Source organism: Hyperolius riggenbachi, chromosome 10 (genome assembly GCF_040937935.1).
Source record: "Hyperolius riggenbachi isolate aHypRig1 chromosome 10, aHypRig1.pri, whole genome shotgun sequence".
Taxonomy (NCBI): Eukaryota; Metazoa; Chordata; class Amphibia; order Anura; family Hyperoliidae; genus Hyperolius; species Hyperolius riggenbachi.
In genome coordinates this window covers 96,131,126-96,154,459 of record NC_090655.1, presented here as the reverse complement: position 1 = coordinate 96,154,459, position 23,334 = coordinate 96,131,126, and the positions used below count along the sequence as shown (strand labels likewise).

Sequence of the window (23,334 nt, the reverse complement as noted above, 5' to 3'; positions counted from 1 at the left end):
CTCAGACACTGAATCCTCTGTAGTGTTTCTGCAGGTGTGTGAACGGTTGAAATTATTACTCATCTGCTTTTTCTGTGGGGAGGAGTTTGCTAATGGGGCAAAACCAATATTCTTAGTGTCAAGGGGTGATAATCTTGCTGGGGTTTTTACATCTGCTTGCCACCTTGTCAGAGGACGTCCTCTTTGTTTTTGCTGACCTGTTATGTGCTTACTTTTTTACGCATCTTTTAATATCTGGAAATTGCCTTTTTAAATTCTACTTTATGAAGTTTTCATACGTTTTAGAGTTCTGCTAAGAGAAACAACTTTCATAATATGACATTTTTGTCATTCTTAGTTATAAGGGATGAACTGTTTTCATGAATCATTTCAATAAAAGAAACAATTAGCTCTGCTTCCTTCCCATATTCATCTTAAATAATTATGGACAATTATTTTTGAAAATGATAAGTGTGAAAGACATTCAGTGCCATTAAAATATGAGACTTCCTTAGATATTTTCCAAAGAGAAAGGAATAGTTTCAGGGTAATCATTATGACTATGTGCCACTTAGCTGGAACAGAAACAAGATAGGAGCTCTATGAGATGGAGTCAGCTGGTAAATTTCCATAACAAACTTTGTTATGAATGGCTTTCCAAACCGCACAGCTGTGTTTGTCTTTTTAAAAGGCTGACTGTATAAAAAGGAAGCCCTTTGAAGTCTGAAATCTAAAATGTGAACCCTGCACTTCAGATGGCACATTCTACATCCAAAATGCATATTTTCCTGACAATTACATTACATATCGAATGAACAAACAGATACAGCTACTTCTGACTTTGCCTTCAGTGGGACTGAAGTGTCAGGACTCACCATCCTGAAAGGCAAGTATCACTTGTTTTGGGGTTAGGAAAGTCATGAAAGGCTTGAGAGAGATGGAAGTAAAAACTTCAGTTCTAATGTACTGTATATAAAAACAGTTGGCCTATTGTGAGCTAACAAACACATAAAAGCATTTTTTTTCATGTATATCCTCACATGTCCGTGCAGTCTACAATATGTAGGCTGCACAAAACAAACTCCATAAAATACTTAATAAGCATAGGACCAATGTAATTAAGGGCTATGCTAAACACAGTGGCCCATATCCTATTAGCTTTTCTTCAGAGTTAATTTTTCATCTCATTTCAAAAGAAGTTTTTCAGTACTGCACACATTGAAAAATACTAAAAAGTAGGTGAAAAGTAACCTCAAACTCCATTTGAGTAATTTTTTGCTTGGTGGGAGCTTTAACCACTTCAGGACCACAGGTTTTACTCCCCCCCCCCCCCCCCCCCTAAAGACCAGGCCTTTATTTGTGAAATAGGTCACTGCTGCTTTAAGGCAAAGCTGCAGGGCTGTATGACACAGAACACAAGTGATTCTCCCCCCCCCCCTTTTTTCTCCCTACCAACAGAGCTCTCTGTTGGTGGGGTCTGATAGCACCGCCAGTGTTTTTTTTTTTTGTTTTGTAAATATTTTTTGCCTTTATTTTTAAATACATGTCCTTATTTACCCTCCCTCCCCCTGCCAGCCACTCCCCGTGATCACCACCGAGCACACAGACATGACTGTCCCCAGGCAATCGCCTACCAAGCAGGAGATGCACACGCAGCCTGCAAGCAATCTCCTGCAAACTGAAGCCCCAGGACTTTCCGCCGATCAGCAATAGGCGGTCCTGGGGTTGCCACCGCGGCCATGCCCGTGGGCGTGATGCGGTGGTAGAGTAGTTAAAAAGTATATCAATAAGGTATGAAAATAACTGCTGGGAGAAAACTCAGGAGAAACGTTAATAAGTTATGGCCCCGTGGCCCTTATTTAATTCACACTTTTGCCCAGGAGTTCATTTTTCATAATCTGTTTAAAATAACTTTGCTCTCTGCAATTTAAAGTACTGATAACATTATGAGGAGTATTTTCTTGCTTGCTGGTGCCTTAACCACTTGAGGACCAAAGTGTTAAACCCCGCTAAAGACCAGGCCTTTTTTGTAAAATAGGCCACTGCAGCTTTAAGGCCAAGCTGCACGGCCATATAACACAGCACACAAGTGATTCCCCCATCCCTTTTCTCCCAACCAACAGAGCTCTCTGTTGGTGGTGTCTGATTGCCCCCAGCATGTTTGTTCAGGTTATTATAAACATTTATGTGTATTTTTTTTAATTAAAAGCTTTTTTAATTTACTTTCCCTCCCTCCCCCAGCTAGCCTATCACAGCGATCGACTGTGATAGGCTTCAGCCTATCACAGAGGATCACTCCTGTGTCCCACAGGGGGACAGCCGTGTCACATGGCTGTCCCCAGTACAGCGCTGCTGTAGATCGTAGGTAAATAGATGACGGTTTCGCCGTCTAACAGTCTCCGAGCGACGATCACCGCCCACCAAACAGGAGATTGCCCGCAGCCTGCGCACAATATCCTGCTAAATAGAGCCCCAGGACTTTATGCCGATCGGTGTTAGGCGGTCCTGGGGCTGCCGTGGTGGCCACGCCCATCGGCATGACGCAGTCGGCTAGTAGTTAAAAGGCATTTTATTAACAAAGGGCCATATACCATAATCTTTTTCTCCTGAGTTTTCTCCTAGGTGATATTTTCACACCTTGTTAATAAAATGCCTTTTAATCCACCAATAATCCACCACACAAGTCCACAACTGCCATTGCCCTACAGACAGAAACCACTTTCATGCATAAAAAATACTCAATGCCATCCATTGGTCCAGCTGCAATGATTGCAACACCACTCCCGATGTTCAGTCCTGTGTTTAGGCAATAATTGCCCCTAGTGGATGGCTGCATGCATGCAGTTGTACTTTGCACTTCAAACTATTCACAACAGACTGCATGAAGCAGTTTGGTGAATCTGCTGAACTGTGCATCCTATGGTGTGGCTATTGTATCCACTTCCTCTTCAGGGAGTTCTCTGATGTTACTGCATCCTATCAAGTCACACATCAGTGGATGGTACTCTTGTCATGCTCAACACACGTGGCAATTACACACATCAACAAATTTGGGTCATAAAGCTTCAGGACACAGGCTCACCCAAAACTGGGTACCACATGACCCGATACTCATAAAAATGTATTCATTAGAACATATCATTACAGTATAATTGCATTATGCTAACAATGCGATGTTATTGTCTGATGCCACGTATCACAATGCTTGAACTGTGAACATTACATTAGGCTATTTTCTGGAGTTTAGGGACATGGATAGAGCTGCCAAAAGTCTGTTCAACTGGTGATATTTTACTAGTTTTTTTCTCTGCTTAAACAAGTTTATGAGTAACTTTTGTATACTTCAAAGATATTCTTAGATAAATGAAACAGACAAAAAAAAAGAGTTAAATCACATTCTTATGGAGAGTTAAGACTTCTATTCACTTATGTGAGCTCTTGATGCACTGAAATACTTTCAACTTTTATTGAGTTGTTTAGTGTGTGTTTTTATACCCTAGTGCATCTCTTATTGTTTTATTAGAATTTTCTTTAAAAAAATAGTTGTTATAAAACAATGCCTGCTTGTTGCATTCTATGGAGCATATTATCCCATAATAAAGACCAGCACAACAGTTAATAAATCACAGTGTGAGCCAATTGCAGCAATCACTATGCCAAATAGGAAGAGGATGGCTCCGCTCCTGAATGGGCCAGAGCAGTCTGGTACGAGAGTGGTTAAAACAAACAAAAAGTGGTTTTCAAGGCATCACACTGCATGGTCAGAGCACATTGTTTTGTTAAGTAATGTGGACAGCCTGTCCAATATGGAGTGCAGTGTCCAACAATAGATCGGGAACTATGCAGTGCATGCACTATGCTATATTCATCTCAGTGAAGCTGATCATAGCTGTTGATGCTGAGAGCTGTAAATGAGCATGCTCCTGTACACAATGCAGGAACTGTGTGGTCTTGCAGAAATGTGTCTATTCTGCCTAATCTGAAGGATAATTTGCAATCCTTTAGTTAAGTAAATCAGGCCCACTAAGTACACTAAATATTCGTCTCAGCTGCGGTGTTATTTAAGATTATAGATACCTTTAGTCCCAGCATCTGCCTAAACCAGGCAGTGCTAGCATGTCTTTGTACTAAGTGGGATTTTAAGCATTCATAAGAATACCGTCACTTCAGCAACATGTGAAGGCTTGTAAAGTGTTGATAAATAATGATTTGGTCAAATATTCAAATTAGATTCTGCTTCAGAAGAATATTTCATTTACTTTTACCAAGGCTGCCTGTTTGTTGTTATATACTTTACGTTTATTTTTACCTGACCTTCGCAACAGCTAGATCTGTTGGCAATACATGCGAGGCACATGAAAATTTGTAATATTGAAAGTGGCAGTTTTTACATAGATGACATTTGTAACATAAAAAAAGCAATCCTTCCAGATCATAGAAGGAGCTGTCTACTAGGCAGGCAGTAGAGGAGTACAGAACCACAATGATGACCAACATTTCAGAATAAGTGGAAAGTGAAACAATAGATGTGGTCCTCATTCACCAGGATATGCTGGCTTTGAAACATCACACAAAGTCTAGGACAGCATCAGGGGCGTAAATAGCAATCATTGGGCCTCCCTGCAATATTTTTTGGACAGGGCCCCCCACCCCCCACATTATATATTCAATATGGACCCCCATATTAGTATATCAGGAAGTGATTAACATAGGGGCTTAGAGGTCAGGGTTAAGTGGAGAGAGAGAGAGAGAGAGAGAGAGAGAGAGAGAGAGAGAGAGAGAGAGAGAGAGAGAGAGAGTGTACATGAGAGAGAGAGAGAGTAAATGAGAGAGAGAGAGAGAGAGTGGGTGAGTGTGAGAGAGTGTGAGAATTCGTAAGAGAGAGAGTGAGTGAGTGAGTGAAAGAGTGTGAGTTAGTGTGTTTCTCACTGCCCCCACATCACAATGCCAGTGAGTGCAGGGCACAGCAGGGATGAAGCATTCCTTTGCGCATGATCTCATCCCTCTGTTGAGCATGCATGGACTGTGTTCTCCTTCCCTGTGACACCTGACACCACAGTGCAGGAGATAAGCATCTTCCAAGCAGAAGTCCTTTACATCACTCACTGAACGCTACTCTGATGAACTGACCCAACAAGCACACAGCCAGCATCAGAGGGCAGAGAGCAGAAGCGACCAGCTCCACAGCAGGCTATTGGCAGGATGTCACTTCCTGTGAGGGAACTAGTGAGTGGCTCTCTGATTCTGACTGGGGGCTGCTGGGATATGTACCTCTGCCAGGGACAGTTTTCCATCTAAGTTACCTCTTTACTGCCCCTGTGTGCCACCTGCACTCTGTACACTGCCTTCTCTTGTCTGCCCAGGATCGCCTTATGCAGGAAACCAGCATGGATGGGCCCCTGTGAGTCTCTGGGCTCTCCTGCATGTGAGGGGCCTGCAGTGGGTATAGTTACGCCCCTGGACAGCATTATCTCTTGAGGACCAAATTACCCACATCTGCCTAGAAATTTTAGCCATTAACAAAATGGTTGACTTTCAACAGGACCAGTACATGGAAAATAAACTGTATTGTAACAATCTTCATATAATATTCCTTCTGGAAAGAAATTAATACCAACTCCCATTAATTAAGGGTTGGATTAAAGAACTGTGTCCTAGTGTCAATTGTGCTGTAAATCAACACTTGACACAGCTACAGTGTAAAAACAACTCAGAAATTCTGACTGGGTTTGGCAGTTCTTTATCCCCATCATTTGAAATCCACTGCACTGTTTCAATGATACCCATCCATCATAGACACAAATTATTTCAGTGAATGCACATTTTCACATATGTGCCTTGTGGTCAATGAAGAGGTTTGATATTGAATTTGCCGCCCCTTAGGTAAATGTCAGCAGCATTGATGGTACTCCTGTACCCTCCACATCTTCCCCCATAGCACCCTATCAAATGCCTTCTCTAAATCTATCAGATATGTGTTTCCTCACCATACTTCATGGCTTGCTTGCAGTGTGCCTTGCTGTAGATATGATCAGTGTAATTTGCCATCTTGAATCAGAATGTATGTATTAATTCATCTTTTAGTAAGCAACTGTGATTTCCCAGGATGCCTCACTCATGAATATGCAAATCATCATATGAGATGCGTGGGTATTCTGTTGCTGTACACATGTGGTTTTCTGTGCTTTTGTTGGACTAAAGTTACATTGTTATTCCTCAATCAAAGGTTTTGTTTGATCCTTTAATCTCTCTTCAAGATTCTTGAATATATTTTGTTAGGAACACTGAGCAGAGATACAAAACAATGATTTCAGCATTCCAAGTTATTACACCTTTCTGAGATAATAGATGTAATCACATCAACCTGCTAGTCTTATTATGGCTCTCTTGGTGCACTACAGAAGCTCATATATCTTGTGTAATGTTTGTCTCCAGTTTCTTCTGTATATCTAAGGGCTTATGGTGTTATGCTATCATTGCCTGATGATTTCCCAAGCTTTAGTTTGTGATGGTTTATTTTTGTTCCTCTATTGTAAGAGTATAATCTTGAATGTTAGCAACTCCTATTCCAAATATTCAAGCTGTGGTTATTGCCCCCTCCAAGTAGTTCAATAAAGTTTTATTGCTATGTTTTCAAGATTTTATTTTCAGAAAGCAGTAATCTTCCAGATTTATTTTGTATGAATTTAAAAACAGCAAGACTTCTCCTTCCTCCTAAATATTTTAGTTGTTTTAATTACTTGCTGCCATAAACTAGTAACAATCTTCATTTACTCTTACCTCTCCCATTACTTTCTTTTACTTTTTTCCTACACTTTTTTATCATGCATTTTAAACCCATTGTATTTTTTTATACCTACTTTTTCCTTTTCTCTATTACATTTCTAGAAACATTCCAACTGTTGCATGATCTCCACTCCCCTTGCAGCTGATATACTATGGCTCATTCGGTACATATTTGTTTGAATGCTTCAGATGTCTCTTCCAGCTCCAAATTTTGGAGTGTGCTTAACCTTCCTGGCGGTAACCCCGAACGTAGTTCGGGGTAAGCCGCGCAGGAGGTTTTCTCAGGTCCTGCTGGGCCGATCTGCGTAATTTTTTTTTTTGCTGAACGCAGCTAGCACTTTGCTAGCTGCGTCAGCACACCGATTGCCGCCGCTATCCGCACTGCTGCAGAGCCCCCCCCTAGACCTCTGTGCTGTCTGGCCTATCAGTGCCAGGCAGCGCTAAGGGGTGGATTGGGTCTCCCTTAGACGTCACGATGTCCATGACGTTGGTGACGTCGTCCCGCCCCGTCGCCATTGAACGGGATTTCCTGATCACCTATCGCCGGAGGCGATCGGAGGGGCTGAGGGGATGCCGCTGAGCAGCGGCTATCATGCAGCGAGCCCTAGGCTCGCTACATGATTTAAAAAACAAACAAACACGGCAGCGCTGCCCCCTGGCGGTTTTTAATAGACCGCCAGGAGGCTTAATTCCCTCTAAATTCTGTTTAAACCGGGATGAAACTCTGTCATAACATTCTATAAAAACATGTTTTCCTACTTTTTGTTACTCATACAGTCACAGCATCATATTTACTTTTGTTCCCAAGTAATATCATCGGTTTCCAAAGTAATGTTCATCTGCTCTTAAAGCTGCCATTGCATTTTGTTGCATAGCTGCTATATTTATAAATTACAAAGTATCTAGTGATTATGCTTCTCCTTTGTTTAAATTTCCTTATCAATCACAACTAGTAAACAATATAATCACATCCTCAGCATCGGAAATAAAATTCCCACTAAAAATAAAGTACTGTGCTGTTCTGCTACCAATTCTTTTTTTCTAGCACTAGGTTTTATGCTGTAAAAAAAAATCTTTTACTGCAATGAAGAAATGCTCAGTTTCATACTACTTTAAGCACACCGATTGCCGCCGCCCCGCGCTCGATCACCGCTATCCGTCGCGCCGCGTGGCCCCCCCCCAGACCCCGTGCGCTGCCTGGCCAATCAGTGCCAGGCAGCGCTGAGGGGTGGATCGGGACTCCCAATGACGTCACGACATCGCTGACGTCATCCCGCCCCTGTCGCCATGGCATCCCCCCGCCCTCCAGGAGGCGATCGAAGCAGGCGGGGGGATGCCGCTGAGCAGCGGCTATCATGTAGCGAGCCTTGGGTACAGGTTAGTACAGGTTAGTTGAGCGGATGGCTCTGCCATCTTGTTTATACCAGCCTGCATGGGGACAAAATGTTAATGAAAGCTCTGAGGAGGGGGCTTGTGATTTGTTTATATTTTTTACTTTTAGATAAAAATAAGAAGAAAGCCAGGGGCAGGTGAGCAGTAGAGGCTTTTCACCTGTATCCAGCAGTTCTCACTCATCTGTCTCTATGTTTGATGCTTCCTAGCAGCATGAAAATGGCAGCTATGCTGGGTGAAGACTGTAAACAGCTACGCCGCCTGCTTTTAGAACTCACCAGCATTAAAGGGACTCTGAGCAGTGCGGAAACTATGGAAAGATGCATATCATTTTAAAGCTCTCTTTCTCCTCTTTCCAATGATATATAAACCACTGCCCTACGCCTTTTAGTTTTCGTGATTTTCGCGATTTCAATCGCGAACATAGAGAAAACTAAAAGGCGTAGAGCGACGATTTAGGTGTCGTCAGAAAGAGGAGAAAGAGAGCTTTAAAATGATATTCATCTTTCCATAGTTACATTGTAGTACACAGGGCGACTTTTTCTGCTGTATGGAGCTGCTGACTTTGAGAAAAAGTCGCCCTGTGTAATACAATGTAACTATGGAAAGATGGATATCATTTTAAAGCTCTCTTTCTCCTCTTTCTGACGACCCCTAAATCGTCGCTCTACGTCTTTTAGTTTTCTTTATTTTCGCGATTGAAATCGCGGCCGCGGCAATTTCAATCGCGAAAATCGCGAAAACTAAAAGGCGTAGGGCGGCGGTTTATATATCATTGGAAAGAGGAGAAAGAGAGCTTTAAAATGATATGCATCTTTTCATAGTTTCCGTACTGCTCGGAGTCCCTTTAAAATGCATAGGACCCAAGCTGTCTACAGATCTATGCATCAATAAGGTTAGAATGCTAGGAACAATGTCACCTGGCAACTGTCCAGTTTGTTTTAGTTGTTTTCAATTCAATTATGTATTTATTTATTTTAAGCAAACACTAAATCTTTGTTAATTTATTTAACTCTGAAAAGACCCACGTATTAATCTTCTTAATGTGATTCTGCTTTCAGGGTTCTTATCCTATACCCCACACATTTAATAAAAAGAGATACAAATGTCTACTCTACTGCAAAATGATGGCCCAGCTATGAACACCTCTAAAACTGAACAATTTATGTTTTTATGTGTTTCGGGCATTCATTTTATATGTATACAGAAGTATACTTAAGCTATATATTGCACATTACATAATGGGATTTAGAATAATATAGCTCGAAGAATATACTGCACCAATCTTAATAGATGCTACATACTTTACAACAGATTAACAATGCCAGAAAAAAGTAATGAAGAATAACATCTACAAGTCATTTCAAATAAGCCTCTAACATGGGCTTGGGTTACCCACTCATAGTCTATTATACATTGCAAGCCATTTGCTTACCTCATTAACTGTAGTGTAGTAACTCCTTTGCACAAAACGAGGTGAGTTGTCATTTCTGTCTCTCACTACTACACGTACTACGTGGATAATAATGCTTCCATCATTTAAATTCTTGCATTCTATTTTAACGCCAAAGGTCTGAATAGACATAGGTGGCTGAAAGAAACAGAAAAAAATGGAGATGAAACCTAAACTATAAACAGGAAAAGTACATTTATTACCTACAGTATGTATAGAAAATACCCATTTATTATAAACAAACATAAAAAATAAAAACCGTGAAAATTAAAGCATCCTAGTACAGTAGCAGATTTAAAAGAGATAACTACAACGGGTTTGATAGCAATTTTAAGACCTATCCAGAAATAATCTACCTCTTGTACAACTATCTTTTATGCATAGATGCAATATATGTCCACCCTCCTCAGTTGTCTTCCTATGTCTTACTCATGATTATCTCAACCCCATCAATAATTTTTTTTCACCTTCATTCTTATTCAGCCTGTTATGTCTGTCTGGCCACCATTTACCTGTAGTCAAAAATTGCGATACTAGAATTCAGTGTCCTATAGAACTCACAAATGCACAAACGGGCATCCTAAAATGCATATTGTAGGTAAAAATACATACAGGGAATATGTTTACCCTGATTAAAGAATCAGACTTTCATAACCAAGTAAGAATAATGTTAAGTATGAGGGCAAGAGGCTTTAGACAAGACAAGACAAATAACATTTATATTGCGCTTTTCTCCTTGCGGACTCAAAGCGCCAGAGCTGCAGCCACTAGGGCGCGCTCTATTGGCAGTAGCAGTGTAAGGGAGACTTGCCAAAGGTCTCCTACTGAATTAGTGCTGGCTTACTGAACAGGCAGAGCCGAGATTCGAACCCTGGTCTCCTGTGTCAGAGGCAGAGCCCTTAACCATTACACCATCAGCCAACTGCCAACTGCTTAGCTGATGGTGACAAGCGCTTAGAAAAGTGCTGTTAATGGGTCCCAGGCCTTCGTGGCTAATCACTATGTCTCAACAGACTGGGAAGCCTCACACATCTAATGAGGTACACTTGTGGCAAGAACATTATTAGCGGGCAGCGCAGGTAAAACCTTTAACTACGAAACAGAATTCTGTGTTCTGTAGTCAGACTGGTAAAAAGGTAAGCAATGGCAAATTTAGGGCTTTCTACAGGTGTAATCACTACAGACGGTCAGTGAAATGCAAATAATTCCGGCTTGCAAGAAAATGTGTAAGCAGCTTAGTATTAATCCAATTAAATAAACTTCCTGTTGATATAACCTGGCTCCAGGGGTGTTTCTAGCCTTTTTGTCACTCCAGGCAAGAAGTTCCGTGCTTCTGCTGTGCCCTGCTCTGCCTTTACACACTGGACTGGAAGGGGGGGGTGCAGGAGGGGACAGGAGCAGATAGTGGGACAAGGAGACAGAGGAAAGCATAAAAGGGGGACAGAAGGAGGCACAGTGGGACAGAGGGAGTCACAAAGAGATACACACAGAGCCGTATCACCCACAAGGTAATTTAGGCAGGTGCCTAGGGCCTGGAGAGAGTCTAGGGGCTCGGCTTATGCTAACCCCCCCACACATTTTGGCAAAAAAGCAAGGTGGCCATCAAGCATGGGCCCAAAGTTGTTGCTTGCCTAAGGCACCATTTCACTTTAATCCATCTCTGGATGCACAGGAGGACTGAAGGTGGAACAAGGAGGCAGAAAGAGGCACAAAGGGAGACAGAAGGAAGTACAGGAAGGGCACACAGGGGGACACAGGTGGCACAAAGAGGTACAATGGGACAGAAGGAGGAACAAACACCCGTCAGGGGCATGGCTATATGGGGAGAAGCTTAGGTCTGGGGGTGGGTCTTAATCAGGGGCATGGAACCCTCAGGACCAATGGCACTCCAGGCAGTGGCCTGTAATGCCTATGCCTAAAAATGCCCCTGCCTGGCTCAATTCTAAGACTATACATTTTTCTTTAAATTTGCATGCAAGCCAGAATTTGCATCAGATTGACCATATCTAGTTATCTTTCATGCACCAATGTGTAGATTCTCTGCAGTAGGATTGTGTATATAAAGGTGCCCACTAATAAGGCAATTGTACAATCTTAGCAAATATACGCAGTAGAAGGGTAAACTGAGTGTATATACCTTGAATGGATACTTTAGGTAATTCCTCATATTATATAGAAGTGCCAAGATTGTACAACCAAGAATGCCTTTTTTTTTAAGATGCCCACAGATTATACAACTAGCATCCTTGCTGAACACCAGCTGAGATGAAATCGACAGCTGTTTAGACTAATGTTTTTATATGGTGGCCATTACAATCCTGTCCAACGGAAATGATTGGTTGTGCACATTAATGGCCAAATACCTGCTAACCAATTTGATCAAATCAATGGAATTGAAACGTTTTTCGAATTGATCTCTTCAATCTGGCCAGATTGTTTATTGGGATCTGAAATGACTGATTGTCCATGGGGTTGTATTGTTAATGGCTACATTTAGCTCCATGCCACAAATTATAGTTTGCCAAGTCCCTGATGTGACAGCTGTGATAATTACTTAAAGTGAACCAGAGATGAAAATAAACGAATGAGAAACAATTGGATCTGTCCTTCTACGCCTACAAATGATTCTTTTAGATATCTCAAGGTTTTATTTTATGTATAAACATTTACAAAGCAAATTTAATGTTTTATAGTCTCTGCTCAATTGCAGTGTCCATTGTGAAAATACACGAACTATTGATTTTTTTTATCTTTTCCTCTCACAGTAAAAATTCCAGGTATCTGCTTAGGAAAGTGTTTTATAATTGTAATTTGTCATCAGTGAGCCGACTGAGTGGTGACTGGAGAAAAACTGTCAGTTCCATAGCCAATTAGACAGACAGGGAAAAAAGAAAAGGAGCACAACATGGTGTCTGTATGCTTGCCACTGTATATACACGTCTATCTTATGTCACGTGTCATCTCTGGTACACTTTAAGATTCCATAATGATATACTGTAATCTTGATTGTACAATCTTACCACCTTGCAAAGTATATTCACTCAGTTTATCCTTCTACTACATAGATTTGGTAAAATTTACAATTTGTGGATACCTTAAGCAAACAAAAGTCACCTGTGCAAGATGAGGGAAATCCTAAATTCCACTTGGGGTTAAGATGAGTATACACACCCAATATTAATTGGCCAATTTTACCACTTGCCTAGTATGAGGGCCAACACATTTTGAATACATTGAACAGATAATGTGAGTAAGTTCTAAAAATTCATTGAAGTGGTAAAATTGGCAAATTAAGTTTGGATGTGCATAATAAATCTTTACTTTAGATTAGGGATAATCAATGATATGAAAAGTATTCTGTTGATGTTGGGTTGATGCAAATTTTATGAGAATTTTTTGTAAATCTGTGCAGCTTGAAAATGGACAAATCAAAAGACACAGCATAGATTTCAGGCTGCATATGTTTACATAAAATTAGCAACAACAAAAAATTGCATCAGACTGCATTATTTGCATCACATTGACTATCACTACTTCAGACCCAGATCTGAGAGACAAACAAGCTGGACATACACTAGCATATACAGATCCAATCAGACCTGTGATAAATACTTCCTGCTCAATATATTGAACAGGAAGGGCAACGCATTTGAAATACTGCCGTGGATACCAGTGAAACATGAAGCAAGAGGGCAGTCCTGGATCAGGCAAGTAATAAATTATCTAGGAAGACAAAAGCTTTACAACAGCTTCAAGATGGGAAGCCCCTGTATACAAGACCTGAGCTATATACACAATGACCTGATGACGTCTAGGTTGCACTTGCCTTTAGTGGATTCCTGCACTGTTACACTCAGAAGTTATTGGTTTACCATACTGACTTGTAAATATAGATCTTCAACAAAAAGAGGTTTGCCTTCTGCACAAGTATGCTTATAGTTAATACTACTGTGGTCATGCAATCAAAGTTTGACCTTGATTATGCCATTTTTCTTGCTGCTGTTACAGTGTAAACATGGTTGCTCTGCTAGCAGTTTGTGTCAAGGAGGAGCAACAAGCAGTGATTAGGGTAAGCCAGGGGCTGCAATTCATTGGAGGCTTTTAAAATAATATGGGGGTGGTACTTTTTACAAACCTGACCTGTATGACCAAACATTTAGCTGCAATATATAAGTATAAGTGCTCTTCACCTCTTAGTACTGAAAGAAATTCAGGATGTGTGTGTGCCATTTTAGTCCCCTTTGCTGAAGTTACCAGAAATGTTCAGCCCTGATTAGGTAGTCATCAGTGACACTGTCCATGTCTGTTTACTGAAGCAGATATACTGTTTGGGCTCAGAGTATAAATGGTGGTATCAAAGGACAGAGGAGGAAGGTGGCTGCCATTTTCCCCAATGTCAAAGGACCAACACACCCACCTCTTCCAAAAAACAATATCAGACTATCAGACAAGCAGAAAATTGTATGTTGAATTCACCTGGATACTTGTTAATGCTCCCTAAATCTGATTTTTTTTTAACATTGACTTTAACCGTGTTTGGATTTAGAGCATTTTGACTAGATTAGCTAAAATGCGTTAGAACTGAACAGAAGTTGCATATTTCAGCATCAGTCACACTATCAATACAGAGCCAAAGAAGATGACAAACCTGGGCTCCTATGCTATGTTATTTAGCACATGCTAAACTGTAAATGCAGAGACCAGATTCATCTTGGCTACATTTTAATCAATGAAAGGCACGGGGATTAACATTTTCTCATGGCAAACAGATGGAGAGAGACAGCATTTTGGCAGAACCAACAAGGTAAATTGTTAGAATGTTCAGTAATTAACAATAATATTAACATTTTATTGTTAGGTCTTAATTTAGCATTGACATATGATGGCTAGCACACACCACTTGTGTGGGTGATAAAAATCAATTCACAAAGAATTAGGCTTCCATTATGAATAAAAACCATGCGTTTTCAGAAGCCTAAAACTAAATTAGATAGGCTGATGGTTTAAATTATATACTACAATTATATATTAATTGCACTTCAGTACTTGCATTACTATTCTATTCAGAATTGTCAGCTCCACTACAAATCCTCATCTCAGGTCTCCCTTACTTGTTAACAGAAAGCACAGAGAAACACAGTAGGTTATCAGCTAAAAGCTATAAGCCTTCTGAGCATAATGTGCTGTTTGCTACCTCCATGAGCACAAAGCCACACAACAGTGTCATTATTCAGTGACATTTACTGAATACCAACAAATGCCAGTTCATCTGATGTTTGAAGTTCAGATTTAATCTAAACACTAGGCAAGAAACTATTCTACAAGTCACAGCATGCTTCATATACCTGAAACTAACAAAATGTACTCACAGACTGTGCCCAGTACTTTGATAATGGTGTGTGATGAGATTGCTCCACACCTCTAAACCTTTGTGTAGTAAAAAGAATGGTTCATTTGCCAACATACATACCGTGATTTAAAAGAAGACTTTTTCACCTAAAAACCTATGGAGTTGATAACTTTAGCGTTATCCTACAGTTTAAGTAAATACTATGATACATTAAGTGATGTAAAAACAAAGCTCTATACGCAAAAACAGAACAGAACTATATAAAGCCCCATACATATGCTTGATTTAAGTTTGCTGATCATGACCGCCTTAGTGGATAATCCGCCACGTGTACAGTAGCCTCCTGACTGTTGCCTTGCAAGTGATCTGCCACCACTTAACAGACCAACTTGGCTGAGCAAGCCCTCCTCCTTCAGCATAGCAACAGAAAGCATCATCAGCTATGCAGCTGACTTTGTGTCACATACAATGTAAATAAAAGTGGGCAGTATAACTAACCTGGGGGTTCTTCCAGCACCCTTTAGTTGTCTTGGTCCCTCACCATTGTTCAATCCTGTTCTATTCAGCTGCTCTGCCCCTGAAAAAGCTGTCTGACCAGTTTTGAGTTACTGAGGATGCATGGCCCTGGCCTCGATTGTGCTTATGGCCGGGAGCATTTGGTGTATGTGGGGAAGCAGTTTTTACAAACTGCACAAGTGCAGAATGCTCCCATTCAAGGAACGGTGAACCGGAGGCATGCGACCCGCACATGCAGCTTTCAAAAGGGCACAGCTGCTGAATGGAGGAATGCAGAAAGAGTGCGAGGGACAAGGAGGACAACAGGGGCTAGAAGAAGCCCCCGGGTAAGTTAAACTGGCCACTTTTATTTCACATTAAGGTCCCTTTAACCTCCCTGGTGGTATGATTATTTCCAGATTTTAGGGTCTTTTCTGAACATTTCAGATCCTAAAATCAGAAAACAATCATGCTGCAAGGAAGCCAGCAGCAGCCCCTTCTCTCTCATCTCCCTGGGCTCCAATGCTGCAATTTTACCTCCATCTACCGGGTGTGGCATTGTAACATGTTGGTGAGATCAATGACGGTGATCTCACCAGAGTGACTCAGAGTCAAAGCCTCCAAGGACAGGAAATAGAAGGGCTACCGACATCTGGATCACCTGGGAGGTATGTAAAAGCTCCTGGCTGCCACCTTTCACTTTCATTAAGCCTCCGGTAGCTAGCCCGAGGTCAGCTCGGGATTATCGCCACGGAGTTTAAATAATGCCTCTGGTTTAATGGTCTTAATATTACAGTTTTCAGTTCTGACTACTGCAAGTTACTGGTTACCAGTAGTGTTGGGCGAACATCTAGATGTTCGGGTTCGGGCCGAACAGGCCGAACATGGCCGCGATGTTCGGGTGTTCGACCCGAACTCCGAACATAATGGAAGTCAATGGGGACCCGAACTTTTGTGCTTTGTAAAGCCTCCTTACATGCTACATACCCCAAATTTACAGGGTATGTGCACCTTGGGAGTGGGTACAAGAGGAAAAAAAAAATTAGCAAAAAGAGGTTATAGTTTTTGAGAAAATCGATTTTAAAGTTTCAAAGGGAAAACTGTCTTTTAAATGCGGGAAATGTCTGTTTTCTTTGCACAGGTAACATGCTTTTTGTCGGCATGCAGTCATAAATGTAATACATATAAGAGGTTCCAGGAAAAGGGACCGGTAACGCTAACCCAGCAGCAGCACACGTGATGGAACAGGAGGAGGGTGGCGCAGGAGGAGAAGGCCACGCTTTGAGACACAACAACCCAGGCCTTGCATGAGGACAAGAAGCATGCGGATAGCATGCTTTGTACCACCATGCAGTCATAAATGTAAAAGATAAGTGGTTCAATAAACAGGGACCACGCGGCAACGCTAACCCAGCAGCAGCAGACGTGATGGAACAGGAGCAGGCGCAGGAGGAGAAGGCCACGCTTTGTGAGACACAACAACCCAGGCCTTGCATGAGGGCAAGAAGCGTGCGGATAGCATGCTTTGTACCGCCATGCAGTCATAAATGTAATAAAGATAAGTGGTTCAATAAACAGGGACCACGCGGCAACGCTAACCCAGCAGCAGCAGACGTGATGGAACAGGAGCAGGCGCAGGAGGAGAAGGCCACGGTTTTTGAGACACAACAACCCAGGCCTTGCATGAGGGCAAGAAGCGTGCGGATAGCATGCTTTGTACCGCCATGCAGTCATAAATGTAATAAAGATAAGTGGTTCAATAAACAGGGACCACGCGGCAACGCTAACCCAGCAGCAGCAGACGTGATGGAACAGGAGCAGGCGCAGGAGGAGAAGGCCACGCTTTGTGAGACACAACAACCCAGGCCTTGCATGAGGGCAAGAAGCATGCGGATAGCATGCTTTGTACCGCCATGCAGTCATAAATGTAATAAAGATAAGTGGTTCAATAAACAGGGACCACGCGGCAACGCTAACCCAACAGCAGCAGACGTGATGGAACAGGAGCAGGCGCAGGAGGAGAAGGCCACGGTTTTTGAGACACAACAACCCAGGCCTTGCATGTGGACAAAAAGCATGCGGATATAGCAGCAATGCTTTTTGCCGCCATGCAGTCATAAATGTAATACAGATGAGAGGTTCAATAAACAGGGCCCGGAAACGCAACACCATCCCAGATGTTCATTGGTCATGTTACTTGGTTGGGGTCCTGGAGTGTTGCGTAGTCATTTCCAATCCAGGATTGATTCATTTTAATTTGAGTCAGACGGTCTGCATTTTCTGTAGAGAGGCGGATACGCCGATCTGTGACGATGCCTCCGGCAGCACTGAAACAGCGTTCCGACATAACGCTGGCTGCCGGGCAAGCCAGCACCTCTATTGCGTACATTGCCAGTTCGTGCCAGGTGTCTAGCTTCGATACCCAATAGTTGAAGGGTGCAGATGGATGGTTCGACACAGCTACGCCATCTGACATGTAGTCCTTGACCATCTTCTCCAGGCGATCGGTGTTGGAGGTGGATCTGTACGCTTGCTGTTCAGTGGGCTGCGGCTGCATGGGTGTCAGAAAATTTTCCCACTCCAAGGACACTGCCGATACCATTCCCTTTTGGGTACTAGCTGCGGCTTGCGTTGTTTGCTGCCCTCCTGGTCGTCCTGGGTTTGCGGAAGTCAGTCTGTCTGCGTACAACTGGCTAGAGGAGGGGGAGGATGTCAATCTCCTCTCTAAAGTCTCCACAAGGGCCTGCTGGTATTCTTCCATTTTGACCTGTCTGACTCTTTCTTCAAGCAGTTTTGGAACATTGTGTTTGTACCGTGGATCCAGAAGGGTATAAACCCAGTAATTGGTGTTGTCCAGAATGCGCACAATGCGTGGGTCACGTTCAATGCAGTCTAGCATGAATTGAGCCATGTGTGCCAGAGTCCTACCAGAATCCTCATCATCCTCTTGTGAGCGTTGTGATAGTTGTTGTGATGCATCATAGTCGTCACCTTCCTCCTGGTCTGCTTCTGCTGACCATTCGCGTTGAATTGTGGAAGTCCAACGTGCACCGCTCTGGCCCTCGTCAGTGGTGGCATGAAATTCCTGCTCCAACTCCAGCTGTTCCTCCTCCTCTTCTTCGTCATAGCTGCTGGGGCCAGCGTTCCCTGAGGCGGATGGCCTGATGTTGGTACCATCACGCTGATCGTTTTCTCCTTCAGATTCCCCCAGTTGCATCATGACAGCTGTTTCCTTGATTTTTAACATCGACCTCTTCAGTAAACACAGCAGTGGTATGGTAATGCTGACTGAAGAGTTGTCACTGCTCACAAGCAACGTGGATTGCTCAAAATTTTGGAGGACTTGGCAGAGGTCCAACATGTTGGCCCAATCGGATCCACAGAAGCTTGGCAGCTGGCCGGATGCGCCTCGGTACTGCGCCGTCATGTACTGGACCACTGCACTCTTCTGCTCGCAAAAGCGGGCTAGCATGTGCAGCGTAGAATTCCAGCGCGTAGGGACATCACACAGCAAGCGATGGTGGGGGAGATTGAAGCGCTCCTGCATCTTGGCGAGTGCCCCCGAAGCAGTACTGGAATTTCTACAATGTTTGGACACTCGACGCACCTTCAACAGCAGATCGGGCACGCCTGGGTATGTCCTCAGGAACCGCTGAACTACTAGGTTCATCACGTGCACCAGGCAAGGGATGTGTGTCAGCTTAGCCAACCTTAAAGCGCGAATGAGATTACTCCCATTATCACACACAACCATGCCCGGTTTCAGGTCCAGCGGTGCCAGCCACAAATCCGTCTGTTCCTTTATTCCCCTCCAAATTTCCTCCCCTGTGTGCTGCTTATCCCCAAGGCAGATTAGCTTCAGCAACGTTTGCTGACGCATGCCAACAGCTGTGCTGCACTGCTTCCACGATCCTACTGCTGCTGGGTTAGCGTTTCCGGATGAGGTACAGCTTTGAGATGCGTTGGAGGAGAAGGAGTCAGAGAGGTAGGTGCTGCTGTTATCCAGTGGGAGGGACGGCGGTGCAGCTGTTTGTGGCGTGGGCAACACCCGTGCCGTAGCAGGTGAGGAATCGCTGCCAGGCTCCACAAGGTTCACCCAGTGCGCGGTAAGGGAGATGTATCGACCCTGGCCGAACGCACTCGTCCAGGTGTCAGTGGTGAGGTGAACCTTGCAGGCAACGGCATTCTTCAAGCTTCGGGTTATTTTGCTGACCACGTGCTCATGCAACTCAGGCACTGCAGAGCGTGCAAAGTGGTAGCGGCTGGGAACCACGTAACGTGGGATGGCCACTGACATCATGCCCTTGAAGCTGTTTGTCTCCACCAATCGATATGGCAGCATTTCGCAGGCCAGAAGCTTGGCTATGCTGGCTGTTACTGCCACGGCCCGGGGGTCATTTGCTGGCAATTTCCTCTTGCGCTCAAACATCTCCGACACAGACAACTGAACCGTAGCGCTGCACACGGAAGGGCTGTTGGTTGTTGTGTTTGATGAACACTGGGAGACCTCAAGAGCACTACTCCGGAAAGTGACAGTGTCAGCGTCGTCTGATGTTTGTGAATGTTGTGAACCACGCAATGGCTGGGCTACTGCTGCTGCTGAGGCGGGTCTGGTGAACCCAAGGGAGGCAGTGTTGTTTCTGGTACCCTGTCCTGACGCGTTTGCCCAAAGAGTGGGATGTTTGGATAGCATGTGACGGCTCATGCTGGTGGTGGAGAGGTTGTTAATATTTTTCCCCCTGCTCAGGCGGGTCTTGCACACCTTGCAAATCGCCATGGTAACATCCTCAGTGCAGTCTTCAAAGAAAGCCCAGACTTTGGAGCACCTGCCTCCTTGCTGGCGATTTCTGTTTGCTCCTCTTTTGCCTCTCACTTGAACTTCCACGCTTGTGGTGCCTGAAATTGCGCGCCGCCTACCTTGTGGCACAAGGCGAACTCGTGCAGCAGTGGGTTCTTCAACAGACTCATCTGTGCTGCTGCTACGACGGCGATGTTCTCGTTCACAAACAAAATCTGGGTCTCTGTCCACATTGTCCATACCCTCCTCTTCCATCTCCTCAAACTCATCATATGTCATTGTGGGCCACCGCCGTGGAGTAGAGCTCCCCACAACAACCTCTGCGCAGCACACTCCAACGTCGTCTTCCAGATCTTGTCGGCCGACCTCCTGCAATTGCAACCCCTCCTGGCCAAATTGCTCTGGGATTTGGGTTTCCGAGTCCTCTTCGGACTCGCCTTGTATTTCAGTGCGCGGTGCATTTCCCACAGTTAACGGTTGTGAATCCAGGCACAACATTTCTGGCTGTTCCTCCATTGACCTTTGAAAGGTGGAAGTTTGTTGGGCTGGGAATAGCTCCTGCGAATACCCCATTGTGTCCTGAGGTAATTCATCGGACTGGTTATCTGGCAGTTGTGTGCGTGGTGTCGCTGCCGGTTGTGTCAGCTTTGTGCCCACTGGCTCCTTGTAACTGGCTGAGGACTCGGACCTCGTGCGTGATGTGCTGGTGCTGCTTAACCCACTGCTGGACGCTTGAGAGGTCATCCAAGTAATTATCTGGTCCTGTTCTTTTGGATTTGTGAGGGTTGTTGTCCTGGACAACATGGGCGGTATTGAGTGGGTTTTCTTGGGTGCTCCCCTGTGGCCTGTACGTGAACCGTCAGGGGAAACACCTCTTCCCTTGCCCCTCCCTCTTTCACCGGATTTCTTCCTCATTTCACTTATCCTTACAGTACACGCTGACTGGCAGCAGTACAGTGGCAGTACAGAAATGCTATACAGTACCACTATTCCCAGCAGCGACACAGAGCACAATGCTATACAGTGACGGGTGAGCGGTGTACCACTATTCCCAGCAGCGACACAGAGCACAATGCTATACAGTGACGGGTGAGCGGTGTACCACTATTCCCAGCAGCGACACAGAGCACAATGCTATACAGTGGCGGGTGAGCGGTGTACTACTGTTCCCAGCAGACACAGAACAGTACACAGAATGCTATATAGTGTGGCTGAACGAGCGGTGTACTACTGTTCCCAGCAGACACAGAACAGTACACAGAATGCTATATAGTGTGGCTGAACGAGCGGTGTACTACTGTTCCCAGCAGACACAGAACAGTACACAGAATGCTATATAGTGTGGCTGAACGAGCGGTGTACCACTGTTCCCAGCAGACACAGAACAGTACACAGAATGCTATATAGTGTGGCTGAACGAGCGGTGTACTACTGTTCCCAGCAGACACAGTACAGTACACAGAATGCTATATAGTGTGGCTGAACGAGCGGTGTACCACTGTTCCCAGCAGACACAGAACAGTACACAGAATGCTATATAGTGTGGCTGAACGAGCGGTGTACTACTGTTCCCAGCAGACACAGAACAGTACACAGAATGCTATATAGTGTGGCTGAACGAGCGGTGTACTACTGTTCCCAGCAGACACAGAACAGTACACAGAATGCTATATAGTGTGGCTGAACGAGCGGTGTACTACTGTTCCCAGCAGACACAGAACAGTACAAAGAATGCTATATAGTGTGGATGAGCGAGCGGTGTACTACTGTTCCCAGCAGACACAGAACAGTACACAGAATGCTATATAGTGTGGCTGAACGAGCGGTGTACTACTGTTCCCAGCAGACACAGAACAGTACACAGAATGCTATATAGTGTGGCTGAACGAGCGGTGTACTACTGTTCCCAGCAGACACAGAACAGTACACAGAATGCTATATAGTGTGGCTGAACGAGCGGTGTACTACTGTTCCCAGCAGACACAGAACAGTACACAGAATGCTATATAGTGTGGCTGAACGAGCGGTGTACTACTGTTCCCAGCAGACACAGAACAGTACACAGAATGCTATATAGTGTGGCTGAACGAGCGGTGTACCACTGTTCCCAGCAGACACAGAACAGTACACAGAATGCTATATAGTGTGGCTGAACGAGCGGTGTACTACTGTTCCCAGCAGACACAGAACAGTACACAGAATGCTATATAGTGTGGCTGAACGAGCGGTGTACCACTGTTCCCAGCAGACACAGAACAGTACACAGAATGCTATATAGTGTGGCTGAACGAGCGGTGTACTACTGTTCCCAGCAGACACAGAACAGTACACAGAATGCTATATAGTGTGGCTGAACGAGCGGTGTACCACTGTTCCCAGCAGACACAGAACAGTACACAGAATGCTATATAGTGTGGCTGAACGAGCGGTGTACTACTGTTCCCAGCAGACACAGAACAGTACACAGAATGCTATATAGTGTGGCTGAACGAGCGGTGTACCACTATTCCCAGCAGACACAGAGTGGCAGTAAACAGAATGCTATATAGTGTGGCTGAGCGAGGTACACAGAGTGGCAGTAAACAGAATGCTATATAGTGTGGCTGAACGAGCGGTGTACTACTGTTCCCAGCAGTGACACACAATGACTGGGGGGGACCCTGGCTAGCGTGGCTGGAGCGCGAACTACCCTGCCTGCCTACCCAAAGCTAAACCCACAGACAAATGGCGGAGATATGACGTGGTTCGGGTATTTATTTACCCGAACCACGTGACCGTTCGGCCAATCAGAGCGCGTTCGGGTCCGAACCACGTGACCCGTTCGGCCAATCACAGCGCTAGCCGAACGTTCGGGGAACGTTCGGCCATGCGCTCTTAGTTCGGCCATATGGCCGAACGGTTTGGCCGAGCACCGTCAGGTGTTCGGCCGAACTCGAACATCACCCGAACAGGGTGATGTTCTGCAGAACCCGAACAGTGGCGAACACTGTTCGCCCATCACTAGTTACCAGGACACAAAAGGTGCTAAGTGCCACTTGATATTTACAACTATTAAAATTAAATGAGCTAACATTCGTAAAG

General features: G+C 44.2%; 1 protein-coding gene across 1 annotated transcript in view; it reads right to left on the bottom strand.

The window, feature by feature from the left end:
- Positions 1-23,334, bottom strand: part of PCDH15 (protocadherin related 15) — a 1,564,441-nt gene that overhangs the window by 1,100,432 nt on the left and 440,675 nt on the right. Inside the window, exon 6 of the mRNA XM_068257852.1 lies at positions 9,593-9,748. Within this exon, the coding sequence (XP_068113953.1) occupies positions 9,593-9,748 (156 nt within the window). The remainder of the gene's footprint in view (positions 1-9,592; positions 9,749-23,334) is intronic.